The following is a 12,741-nucleotide window of genomic DNA, read 5'->3' as shown; positions in this document are numbered from 1 at the left end:
TTTGAGGTGAAGGAGAAAGTGTGGTGGAATAAGTATTGTTAGTGTTGTTAAGTAACATTATCTTGCTAGCTGGTTCAAATTATCTGTTAGCTAGCCAGGGAAATGATGACCATTAGCCAACTTAATTGATCAAATAATTGAGTTTAGGGTGTGAAAATTGGCTGGCTAATAAAGTCGTTAGTATCCTAACCAATTCGCTACGACTCCTTACCATTCCTCAAGTTATGACGCGTTAGTTGCTTACTGGACCCTGGCAATCTGTGTGAAATGTTAACTAGCTAACAAACTAATATTTTACCCCTACAGTATTTGGTTAATTTTCAGAATCATAGAGTTAGGTGAAAATGAGGCGTTGCTTGTTATTAAACAAGTGGAGCTGGAGCTGGGCCTGGCTTAAGCTGGATGCCACTATAGAGGTGAAAGGAACACCACACATGTTCCCTCTTTTTCAATACAGTGGATTAAAAGGGGTATGCCAGGTGTACTCTTCCTGAAAGAGACCAATTATGCCAACAAAGGGTATCATGCTCTGCTGGCACATTGTAGAACAGATGTATGTCCACAGGCAGAAAGTGTACAATGTAATAATGTGTAGTCCAAATATATTGCTTTTGTGTTGAACTTGACAGTAACACTTGTTTGAGTGAGGGGGGATTATTACATGTTTTTACTCAGTGAACGTTATTTTTGCACACTTGTAGCCTTGTGCACTTGATCAATGTCTATAGTGGCCACTATAATAGAGAAAATAGAATGCATGTTTGTTTTGTTCTATTTCTACTTTAAGATGTTTTTTTCCCCAAGTGCAATATTTAGATGTGTGTGGTCACAAGCATTGTATTATAGAGGCTGTCATGGCTAACTGCAATATTAGTGTATTGTTCTTTCTAACTTGCAGTAAAGTCTATGCAACAAATAAGTGAGTTAGGTTCACATTAACCACTATTTTACACACAGAGACTGATCATGTAGATCATTTTCTTTGTTTAATTAGTTAAAACCTGCATTTCTCCCTAGCATGGATTTTGTTTGCATGTTTCAGTGCAAAAAAAAAAGTGGCACCTTTTTGGGCCCTCACCAGTTGGCATCCCTGATAGAGCCATGACTACATGGAACTCCATTTCACATCAAGCAACTGATGCAAACAAGAAAATTAAAATAAAAAACACCTTATGGAACAGCGGGTACTGTGAAGCAACACAAACATAGGCACACACACAATAACATATGCACTATACATACACTTGGATTTAGTACTGTAGATATGTAGTAATAGTGGAGTAGGGGCCTGCGTGTGTTGTGAATGTATTTTAATGTTTTTAAAAATGTATAAACTGCCTTGGTAGCAGCTAATGGGGATCCATAATAAATACAATACCAATACAACATGCCTTAGATCAGAAATAGGATTTCCCAGATTTTCCCCAAAGCAGATGTCCTGCCCCGAAAATGCGAGAAAGGCCTATTGTGTGGTCATGTTTTCACAGACGGTATGTCCGACCACCAGATCCCTCAGAGGAGGATGAAGATGACGAGGAACTTTACAAGATCCAGACCAATGGTGTCAGCGATGGTAATCTGATCTCATTTAGCAAATTGTTAATACACTGGACAGAATTGGTTTATACAAACTACGGGTTTTACTTATTGTCTCCATTTTAGAATGTTGTCTGTCTCCACAGATGATGGTGAGGATAATGGTATGAGGCCAGGACCCTTTAAGAGAGATGACTGTTGTGATGGTGGCCAATGGGATGGCCAAGTGGACGGCCCTGCTGTGACCCAAACTCAGCCAGAGCAGGCACAAACCCAGGAGTCTGGAAAACAGGCTCAGGCTGAGGGGGCCAGTGGAGAAGTCAGGGCAGGGTGCAGCACAAAGGACAGTGCCTCAGCATCCTGTAGTGCTGGAGCCAGTGCTGGAGTTCCAACAAACAGCCAGAAGGGTGCAGGCCTTCAGCAGCAGCAGCCATGTGAGACTGAGGAAGAGGAGGAGAAGGGTGAGTGCCCCCCGCAGACCAACGAGAGGCAGGCCAAGAGGAAGGGCTACCAGGCCAGACGCAGAAAGCTGCTCTTCTCCATCCACGCTGTCAACTCCAATGGCACTACGGAGAGAGGCATGGGAGAGGACGGCAGTGCCTTCTCTTTTAGCTGTGAGTCTGACTACACATCACATTCACACTGCCAACTGCTTTGTCACTGTTGTAGCTAGGCTTATATGCTCTTCATATGTTTTAGAGCCAGTAGCTGTATGTGACGCAGATGGTTAGCATCCACATGTGAGTATTTTATTTAATATTACTGTGTCCCTTTCACAGCTCAACCATATGTGGCCATTGACTGGGATCCTGACATGAAGAAGAAATGCTACAATGAGAATGAGGCAGAGGTATGTGTGAATCACGCTTTGAATTTTAATAAAGTTTATGTAAAATATTTAAGTTTGAAAGTGTGTTTGGGCCAGCAGCGTGAACATAGCCTTGTTGCTGGTCATTTAGCAAACTCCTCACCTCTTTCTACCCACAGAAGTATGTAAAACACCAAAGCATGGAGGTCCCTCATCAGCAGACCACAGTGCAGCTGCAGGAGTGCATAGAGCTCTTCACCACTGTGGAAATCCTGGAGGAAGAAAACCCCTGGTACTGCTGTCCCACACCTGGCATTTCATTCTATGTATCTAACAAGAATTATGCTGAATATAGTTAATGGTCCAATTCAGCCGTTTTTATCTCAATATCAAATCCTTTCTGGGTAACAATTAAGTACCTAACTGTGATTGTTTCTTTTTGACCCTTTGAATTGAAAGAAAAATTGGTTGTTAGCAAAGAGCCATTTCTCAAGTAAGAATTTAGCTAGGACTATCTGGGAATGTTCTGAGAAGGTAACTGAAAACTAGCTGTTATTGTCAGAGGTTTGGAACTCTTATTGGTCTATTAACTATACTTAACATAAATACAACATGCAACAATTTCAAAGATTTTATTAAGTTACAGTTCATAAAAGGAAATCAGTCAGTTGAAATAAATAAATTAGGCCCTCACACGACTGGGAATACAGATATGCATCTGGTCACAGATACAGTTGAAGTCAGAAGTTTACATCCACCTTAGCTAAGTACATTTAAACTCAGTTTGTCAATTCCTGACATTTAATCCCAGTAAAAAATCCCTGTTTTAGGTCAGTTAGGATCACCACTTTATTTTAAGAATGTGAAATGTCAGAATAATAGTAGAGAATTTACTTCAACTTCTATTTTTTTCACATTCCCAGTGGTTCAGAAGTTTACATACACTCAATTAATATTTGGTAGCATTGACTTTAAATTGTTTAACTTGGGTCAAACGTTTCAAGTAGCCTTCCACAAGCTTCCCACAATAAGTTGGGTAAATTTTGGCCCATTCCTCCTGACAGAGCTGGTGTAACTGAATCAGGTTTGTAGGCCTCCTTGCTCGCACACTCTTTTTCAGTTCTGCCCACACATTTTCTATTGGATTGAGGTCAGGATTGAGGTCAGGACTTTGTGATGGCCACTCCAATACCTTGACTTTGTTGTCCTTAAACCATTTTGCCACAACTTTGGAAGTATGCTTGGGGTCATTGTCCATTTGGAAGACCCATTTGCAACCAAGCTTTAACTTCCTGACTGATGTCTTGAGATGTTGGTTCAATATATCCACATAATTTTCCTACCTCATGATGCCATCTATTTTGTGAAGTGCACCAGTCCCTCCTGCAGCAAAGCACCCCGACAACATGATGCTGCCACGTCTGTGCTTCACAGTTGGGATGGTGTTCTTTGGCTTGCAAGCCTCCCCCTTTTTCCTCCAAACATAAAGATGGTCATTATGACCAAAACAGTTCTATTTTTGTTTCATCAGACCAGAGGACATTTCTCCAAAAAGTATGGTCCCCATGTGCAGTTGCAAACTGTAGTCTGGTTTTTTTATGGCGGTTTTGGAGCAGTGGCTTCTTCCTTGCTGAGCAGCCTTTCAGGTTATATTGATATAGGACTCGTTTTACTGTGGATATAGATACTTTTGTACCTGCTTCATTATCTTCACAGGTCCTTTGCTGTTCTGTGATTGATTTGCACCTTTCAAACCATAGTCTGTTCATCTCTAGGAGACAGAACACGTCTCCTTCCTGAGCGGTATGGCGGCTGCATGGTCCCATGGTGTTTATACTTGCGTACTATTGTTTGTACAGATGGACATGGTACCCTCAGGCGTTTGAAAATTGCTCCCAAGGATGAAACAGACTTGTGGAGGTCTACATTTTTTTCTGAGGTCTTGGCTGATTTCTTTTGATTTTCCCATGATTTCAAGCAAAGAAGCACTTAATTTGAAGGTAGGCCTTGAAATACGTCCACAGGAACACCTCCAATTGACTGAAATGTCAATTGGCCTCTGAAGCTTCTAAAGCCATGACATCAGTTTCTGGAATCTTCCGAACTGTTTAAAGGCACAGTCAACTTAGTGTATGTGAACTTCTGACCCACTGGAATTGTGAAACAGTGAATTATAAGTGAAACAACCTGTCTGTAAACAATTCTTGGAAAAATTGCTTGTCATGCACAAAGTCTATGTCCTAACCGACTTGCCAAAATTATAGTTTAACAAGACATTTGTGGAGTGTTTGAAAAAATTAGTTTTAATGACTCCAACATAAGTGTATGTAAACTTCCGACTTCATCTGTACCTTAAAACAAAAGGTAGGGGCATGGATCAGAAAACCAGTCAGTATCTGGTGTGACCACCACTTGCCTCATACAGCGCGACACATCTCCTTCGCATAGAGTTGATCAGACTGTTGATTGGCTGTGGAAAGTTGCTTGATATTGGTGGGAACTAGAACACGCTGTCATACATGTCGGTCCCGAGCATCCCAAACATGCTCAATGGGTGACATCTCTGGTGAGTATGCAGGTCATGGAAGAACAGACATGTTCAGCTTCCAGGAATTGAGTACAGCTCCTTGCGGCATGGGGCCGTGCATTATCATGCTGAAACATGAGGTATTGGCGATGGATGAATTGACATGAAAATGGGCCCCAGGATCTCGTCACAGTATCTCTGTGCATTCAAATTACCAATCTATAGTAGTGTTCGTTGTCCGTAGCTTATGCCTGCCCATACCATAATCCCACCGCCACCATTTTAGAGAAATAACCTTTTTGTGTGTATGGAACATTTCTGGCATCTTTTATTTCAGCTCATGAAATATAGGATTAACACTTTACATGTTGCGTTTATATTTTTGTTCAGTGTAATCACCTGGCAGGCCAAAACTCCATCCCACCAAAACAGGCTGAAATGTCAGGTGTTCAGTTCATACACTAAAACGGCATTATCATTTTCACAATTTCACAGTATTATTCCAACCTCATAGTGTGGAAATGTATATAAAGGTAACGTTTTTCACTGTGCTGGGCCTTTAACATTACATTTTTCCCAGAAAAAGCTGAAGACTCAATTTTACATTTGAATATCAGTAACATTTTACATCTGATTCACCGGTCGGATTGTCAAACGTTTGCCTCTGAACAGTGTCGGCAGTTAAGCTCATTTGTGTTCACACAGCAAAGATCTCAGAAGTCATCGGAAGCTCAGCCATGTTTAAAATACTCAAAACCAGAAGGTGGCAGTAGTGTTTTTTGGCAATGCATATCCTTGCTTATTGTCTTTTTTTTTTTTAAGTCCTTGTTGACATGAGCCAGATGGCCACAGCTAGATAACTACCTAGCAAGATGACGAAGATAATTTATTTCACTCTCTGTAATTCCATACTGCCAGTGCCTGTCCATAGCCAAATGTTTAGCTTGCTAGCTAATGTTAGCATATTCACTAGCTAGCACAACATAGCTAGCTAAGGACACTGCACTAACTCGTGGAAACTAGGTAATCCATTGATTTAATATAATGTCAATACTAGCTTCAGTGGTTAGCTAGCTTTGGGGAAGTTTATAGTGTTGGGTGCATTTGCGTCTGTGCACTTAGCTAGCTACCATACCATAGCCTACATTGCATATGAAGTGTGACTGGCTCATCTGTGGATGTATGGAAAAATGCCCTCTTAAAAAATAATTATTGTTTTCCTTTCTAACGTGGGTTTTTGCTCTCTGATTTGCTCAGTCATTTTCTTGGCCACTGACAAGCGTTAAGATGCTTCTGAGAATCTATACATTGGTTGCTACCAGGTCAGCACGCAGCAGGTACTGCTTTTGTTCTGGTAAGAGAAGGAACGGCCTCCCAATGTGATAAGTACCTATCGGCAGTGAGATCTGGGGGGGGGTGTGCAATTGTCAATTTGTGTGCAATTGTCTTCTGTCTTGTGTTGCATATGTTTGCTGCAGGTACTGCCCAATATGTAAGAAACACCAACTGGCCACTAAGAAACTGGACCTGTGGTCACTGCCTGAGGTTCTCATAATCCACCTGAAACGCTTCTCCTACACCAAGTACTCCAGGGAGAAGTTGGATATCATCGTTGACTTTCCTCTCAGGTTGGTTATATCATGTCTCTCTTTTACTGTAATATAAAACGTTCTGTACATATTTAAATTTAAGTGGGAAGGATGTCCATGTGACTATTACTCTTCCACACCTCCACTCAATCCACTACAGAGTTATTAGTGCACTTTTTCACAGGTGCTATCTTCATCCAACCCGTTGCTCTTTATTGCAGACACCTCGACTTCTCAGGTTGTCTGCTTAGGAAGACTGGTACAAACGGAGAGCCACCCAGCCGATATGATCTAATAGCAGTTTCCAACCACTACGGCGGACTCCGAGATGGACATTGTGAGATTTTGATTTTGTATGTCATACTTTGTCATATGTCTTCAATTTTGTTCAACAAATTTTTCTGCTCTCTCGACAGACACCAGCTATGCCCGGAACAAAGACAATGGACAATGGTATTACTTCGATGACAACAAGGTGACGTATGCAAGGGAGGAACAAATTGTGGTAAGTTTAGCTGCTGAAAAGTTTAGAATTACTTCTTTAACCTCTTGAAACTCCCCATCCCGGATCCGGGATTGTGACTAAGCCTCAGGCTCATTAGCATAACGCAACGTTAACGATTTCTGAAAATCGCAAATAAAATTAAAATGCGTTTGCGCTCAAGCTTAGCCTTTTCTTAACAACACTGTCATCTCAGATTTTCAAAATATGCTTTTCAACCATAGAAATTGACTAATTTGTGTAAGAGTATGCAAAGCTAGCATAGCATTTTGTGTAGCATGTAGCACGCAACATTTTCACAAAAGCCAGATAACCAAATAAATAAAATCATTTACCTTTGAAGAGCTTCTGATGTTTTCAATGAGGAGACTCCCAGCCACATACCAAATGCGCAGTGTTTCCTGAAAGCGTCTGTGTGTAGGAGAAATCGTTCCGTTTTCTACATTGCGCCTGGCTACCGAAACGAACCGAAAATGCAGTCACCTACAACGTGAAACTTTTCCGGATTAACTACATAATATCGACCGAAACATGGCAAACGTTGTTTGGAATCAATCCTCAAGGTGTTTTTTCACATATCTCTTCATTGACATGCAGTTCGTGGAAGCTTGCTTCTCTCTCTGTGCCCCATGGAAAAATACTGGCAGGTGACTTTTGCGCACCAATTTCGGCGCAGGACACCGGGCGGACACGTGGTAAATGTGGTCTCTTATGGTCAATCTTCCAACGATCTGCCTACAAATACGTCACAATGCTGCAGACACCTTGGGGAAACGACAGAAAGGGCAGACTCATTCCTCTTGCGTTCACAGCCATATAAGGAGATCATGAAAGACAGAGCCTCAAAAATCCTTGTCATTTCCTGGATGCCAAGTCATCTTGGTTTTGCCTGAAGCTCACGTTAAAGGGCACGCACAGAGAAGATATTTGTATTTCTGGACACGTCAGAGTGTTTTCTTTCGAACAGTAGCAATTATATGCATAGTCGAGCATCTTTTTGTGACAAAATATCTTGTTTAAAACGGGAACGTTTTTCTTCCAAAAATGAAATAGCGCCACCATAAGTGTAAGAGGTTAAAAATGTTTTCTTGCAATGTCCTCATGATCTTCCCTCCCTTGCCTCTACCCTTCCAGACTAATGCTGCCTACCTCCTGTTCTACCACCGACAAGACAAGATTCGTCAGCCCACCTTACCCCCCCCCTCGGACAGCTCCTCCTCTCCCACCCAGCCTGCTAATTCCCACAAACATGATGGGATGGAGAGAGCCACTTCCTGTGTCAACATGGAAACAGACTGAAGCAGATTTTTTTTTTGTAATCTTTTTTTTCTCCGAGTTGATGGGGCTTTGATTCTTTTTTTTTTTGATTCTTTTTTTTTGATTTTTGATTTTCTATTCCAAAAATCTTGAACCTTCTGCCTCTCTTCTGCATTGAACAAGGTGTGAGGAGCGGAGGCTAGATTCTCAGGCTGGTGCAGAAGCGTGAGAAATGCAATTTATGCTTCTTCTACATTTTTTTTAATGATCTAGTAAATCTGGGGAGACCAATGTAATAGAAGAATGTTGATATCTGGTATTGCTTAACCACAGACTAAGGTATATACCATCTGTCTATGCTGATGCATAATGGACCCCTTAGTGTTTAGACATAAGCAATTATAATTTAGTTGGTTCAATCAAGACCTATGAATTGTGAATATCTGTGCACCACTATTCATCTCTGCTATGATGCATTGCTGCAAACATTACCTCAAACTTTGATTACTGCTGTTGAGCTCAATTCGAGGAAGATTTCCCTGAGGCTCTTTGAATAGAATTGAATACATTTTGCTTTAGAAGGTAAATCACAACATCTGAGGCTAATGACACGGATAACTAATTCAGTTTACTCCTGATTTAAAAATGAGATTACATTCCCCTGTTACTCAATGTTCTTTATCAGGGACTGCATTAACAGAAAGAGAAACATTGCAATGTAATTTATTTACACTACATGGCCCAAAGTATGCTTGTCAAACAACGTATTCCAAAATCATGGACATTAATATGATTTTGGTCCCCCCTTTGCTGTTATAACTGCATCCACTCTTCTGGGAAGGCTTTCCCCTAGATGTTGGAGCATTGCTGTGTGGACTTGCTTCCATTAAGTCACGAGCATTCGTGAGGACGGGCACTGATGTTATGCGATTAGGCCTGGCTCGCAGTCGGTATTGCAATTCATCAAAGGTATTCGACGGTTTGAGGTCAGGGCTCTGTGCAGGCCAGTCTAGTTCTTCCACACTGATCTCAACCATTTCCCAACCATTTCTGTATGGACCTTACTTTGTGCATGGGGACATTACCATGCTGAAACAGGAAAGGGCCTTCTCCAAACTGTTGTCACAAAGTTAGAAGCACAGAATCGTCTAGGATGTTGCTGTAGCATTAAGATATCCCTTCACTGGAACTAAGGGGCCTAGCCCGAACGATGAAAAACAGTCCCAGACCAAAATTCCTCCCCCACCAAACTTTACAGTTGGCACAATGCATTTGGCCAGGTAGCGTTCTCCTGACATCCGCCAAACCCAGATTTGTCCTTCGGACTGCCAGTTGGCATGATTCTTTACTCCAGAGAACGTGTTTCCACTAGCCCAGAGTCGTCTACTCCAGCCGAATCTTGGCATTGCGCATGGTGAACTAAGGCTTGTGTGCGGCTGCTTGGCCATGGAAACCCATTTCATGAAGCTCCCGACGAACAGTTCTTGTGCTGATGTTGCTTCCAGAGGTAATTTGGAACTCGGGAGTGAGTGTTGCAACTGAGGACAGACAATGTTTACGCTCTACTTGCTTGAACACTTGATGGTCCTGTTCTGTGAGCTTGTGTGGCCTACCACTTCGCGGCTGCTCTGTTTTAGACAATTTCCGCTTCACAATAACAGCACTTACAGTTGACCGTGGCAGCTCCAGCAGGGCAGAAATTTGACAAACTGACTGGTTGAAATGGTGGCATCCCATGACGGTGCCACGTTGAAAGTCGCAGAGCTTTTCAGTACAGGCCATTCTACTGCCAATATTTACCTATGGAGATTGCATGGTTGTGCTCGATTTTATACACCTGTCAGCAACGGGTGTGGCTGAAATAGCTGAATCTACTAATTTGAAGGGGTGTCCACACACTTTTAGCCATGTAGTGTAGAACAAAGGTAAACAAAAGACCGTAGTATTCGAAACAAACACTTTGAATACAGTTGCAGGTGCCATGGAATAGCTTTGTATATTTTCTCTTGTGATCCATTTTTTTAAATTATCAGAGCAGGTATTTGTTTTTACTTCACTTACACGTACACATTGGGCATCTCTGCAGATCTTCCATTTCTGGTTAAGATTATCTTTCCACTATCAAGAATGATTTTGATCATCTCTGGTGCAGGACATTAACAGATGCATATTCTTGGGATTTAAAAGGAATTTGTACTCTTATCTTAGTAAAAGCATATAGCTACACATTTACAATTTAGGTATCACAGTTGTATTATAGTATGTGCAATTTCTTAATGAAGAGTAATGAGAAATACAGCAAAGTGCTTTCTGGATAGAGCTCTTAAATTATTTTTAAAGCCCAACTGTACAGTATTTTTGTATTGTAATGTATTCTTTGAGCATCTGGATCAGATGCAGGGGATTGGCGATTTATTTACTTTACTTAATAATAGATGGAATATTTATTGTATAATCTTTTGTAATTAATAAATTCTGATGACTAGTCATGAGGTAGATTTTTCACTTTTACATGACAGCCTGGCTTTCCTGATATCTTGAAAAAATTCAGGATTCATAAACCCTTGATCTAAGGTGGCTGTGAGAGCTGGTTAACTCTAGCCCTTCTCTAGAGATGTACTGCAGTTTAGATTGGGCTGTGGCCATAATCTGATTCCCAAGGCCTGCTTCGTTTGGGTTCTTTATTTCCCTGATATAGTAATGTACAGTATATAGGAACATAATACTGTCAGGAAACCTGTGAAAGGACAATCTTCAAATTTGTCACATTGGTACAGTATGTTAAAGCACAATTTTGTATAGAACACCTTTTGGTTTCTACTGTAAACAGTGAGCTAACATGCATGAGGTTAATACCAACCTGTCTACACAATTATCTTGCTCACCAACACCTGTTTGATCTGAAATTGCTGTTCACAATTTAGCAGCCATTTTGTACAAGGGAGTGACCGGAATGTTATATTTTAGTGTTAACACATGATTGGTGATACTGCTGTAAATGTCTGGGCTTTTAGTGGGAACAGAGGAAGAACTCTCCAAGGTGGCTTTGTGCTTTTTCTGAACTATCTGGAATAGACGACAGGTTGCCATAACAAACAAATTCATTGGTCCTCCCAAACTACTTAACATCCAGTATGATACACAGGGAGCTTAACTCAGATATTTTTCCACTAATTGATCTTTTGCCAATAATTGGGCAAAATATCAGAATTGAGCTGCCTGTCTAAACTCAGACTAACATCCACATTTAGGATGTTATAGTGCACTGAATATTGTACCAACTTTATTATAGGAGGAACTTTATATAAGGTAAAGTTTTAATATTTATACCCCAATGAAAATTGGCATTTCACACTTGCATTGTCTTCCTTTCAGTTCAATGTGGCGTTGACTTAATGCAGTGAAGTTTCTGCTTTCCAATGAGTATGTGAAATAAAATAAAGCAATGATGTATGTGTCTGATTCATTCTTATACAGTGTATAATGTGGATAACACATTGTACTTCTGCCTCAGGATGGCATGGTTAAACATCCAATTATGATATACTTGTACATGTGTGCATAAAGTGGGAAGTAGTTTGTGGAGATGTGGCGCCACAAATATTTTCACATAATTTACACATTTTTTAAAGCTCTCTCCCCAGCTAGCACAGAATGCTTCTAACTTTTCATAAAGGTTCCCTTTGGTTCTTAGAAAAATAACTTTAACAGAACATTCTGGGAAAGTTTTTTTTTTTAAGAACCAAAGGAGAACCTTTAGGGAATGTTGCTATTTTGAAACACATTGTTCTGAGAACGTTCAAATAACTTCATAAAATATATTTTTTGGTGAATTATAATTTTTACGTAATTTCCCCCTGTGGTTCCCGTTTGGTTGTTGGAAGAAAAAAAAATGTGAACATTCTGGGAAGGTTGCATATCTAAGGGCCATATTGGATCAAACTGTTGAAAGAGGAGATAAAGTGTGAGTGCACATCATTATGTAAATAGCTAACTAGTTTTTTCTTCCCCACTTATTTACATGACAGTCATGTGACACCTTGGTCACTATAACAAATTTTGACATTTGGGGAAATGGCTGCCAGGCGGTTTAGCTTGTTTCAAGAAATGCTAATACGACTATTTTTACAGGTAAGGAGTCAGAGAAACATACTAAAACTTTATACTGTTTGAACATGTTAGGGGGTAGCATAGTTATTGTTGAACGTGTTGTGTATGCAGAACATTGTTTCGTTTTATGCCGAAGTAAGCTTCGCTAGTATGTTCTCTAATTGCATTGGCTGCTAGCTAGGTCTGACCATTAAAAACTATTTTAAAAACTTGTTTGCATGGAGAGTGACAAATGAGGTCTGATAACCCTCTTGCTATGTCATAAGTTGATTGGCAATAGATTTGATTTGTTGAATGAGTAGGCTACTTGGCTAGTACCTGACGATGTTAGCCATGTCACATGACCGGTCATGTAAATAAGGACGTGATTGCAATTAAATAGTAGAGGTTTAAAATGAATTTTCAATGGGAT

General features: G+C 40.5%; 1 protein-coding gene across 1 annotated transcript; it reads left to right on the top strand.

Moving 5' to 3' along the window:
- The first annotated feature begins 1,434 nt into the window (after positions 1 to 1,434).
- On the top strand, positions 1,435 to 11,668 carry LOC135538794 (ubiquitin carboxyl-terminal hydrolase 11-like). Its single transcript, XM_064964708.1, has 8 exons — positions 1,435 to 1,573; positions 1,683 to 2,150; positions 2,316 to 2,386; positions 2,524 to 2,636; positions 6,350 to 6,499; positions 6,682 to 6,797; positions 6,877 to 6,965; positions 8,097 to 11,668. The coding sequence occupies exons 1-8, from the start codon at positions 1,450 to 1,452 to the stop codon at positions 8,259 to 8,261; spliced, it is 1,296 nt and encodes a 431-aa protein (XP_064820780.1). The 5' UTR covers positions 1,435 to 1,449; the 3' UTR covers positions 8,262 to 11,668.
- The last annotated feature ends 1,073 nt before the right edge of the window (positions 11,669 to 12,741 follow it).

The sequence above is a fragment of the Oncorhynchus masou genome, unplaced genomic scaffold (genome assembly GCF_036934945.1).
Source record: "Oncorhynchus masou masou isolate Uvic2021 unplaced genomic scaffold, UVic_Omas_1.1 unplaced_scaffold_24___fragment_2___debris, whole genome shotgun sequence".
NCBI classification, from domain to species: Eukaryota; Metazoa; Chordata; class Actinopteri; order Salmoniformes; family Salmonidae; genus Oncorhynchus; species Oncorhynchus masou.
Note: the sequence above shows the minus strand (reverse complement) of the source record. Positions and strands in the feature narration are given on the sequence as shown.

Bases quoted from the DNA above. Each gene is read 5' to 3' on its own strand.
- LOC135538794 (XM_064964708.1), top strand. From the start codon at position 1,450: ATGCGAGAAAGGCCTATTGTGTGGTCATGTTTTCACAGACGGTATGTC. The intron at 1,574-1,682 runs GTAATCTGATCT...CTGTCTCCACAG, and splicing joins GACCAATGGTGTCAGCGATG to ATGATGGTGAGGATAATGGT. The intron at 2,151-2,315 runs GTGAGTCTGACT...TCCCTTTCACAG, and splicing joins CAGTGCCTTCTCTTTTAGCT to CTCAACCATATGTGGCCATT.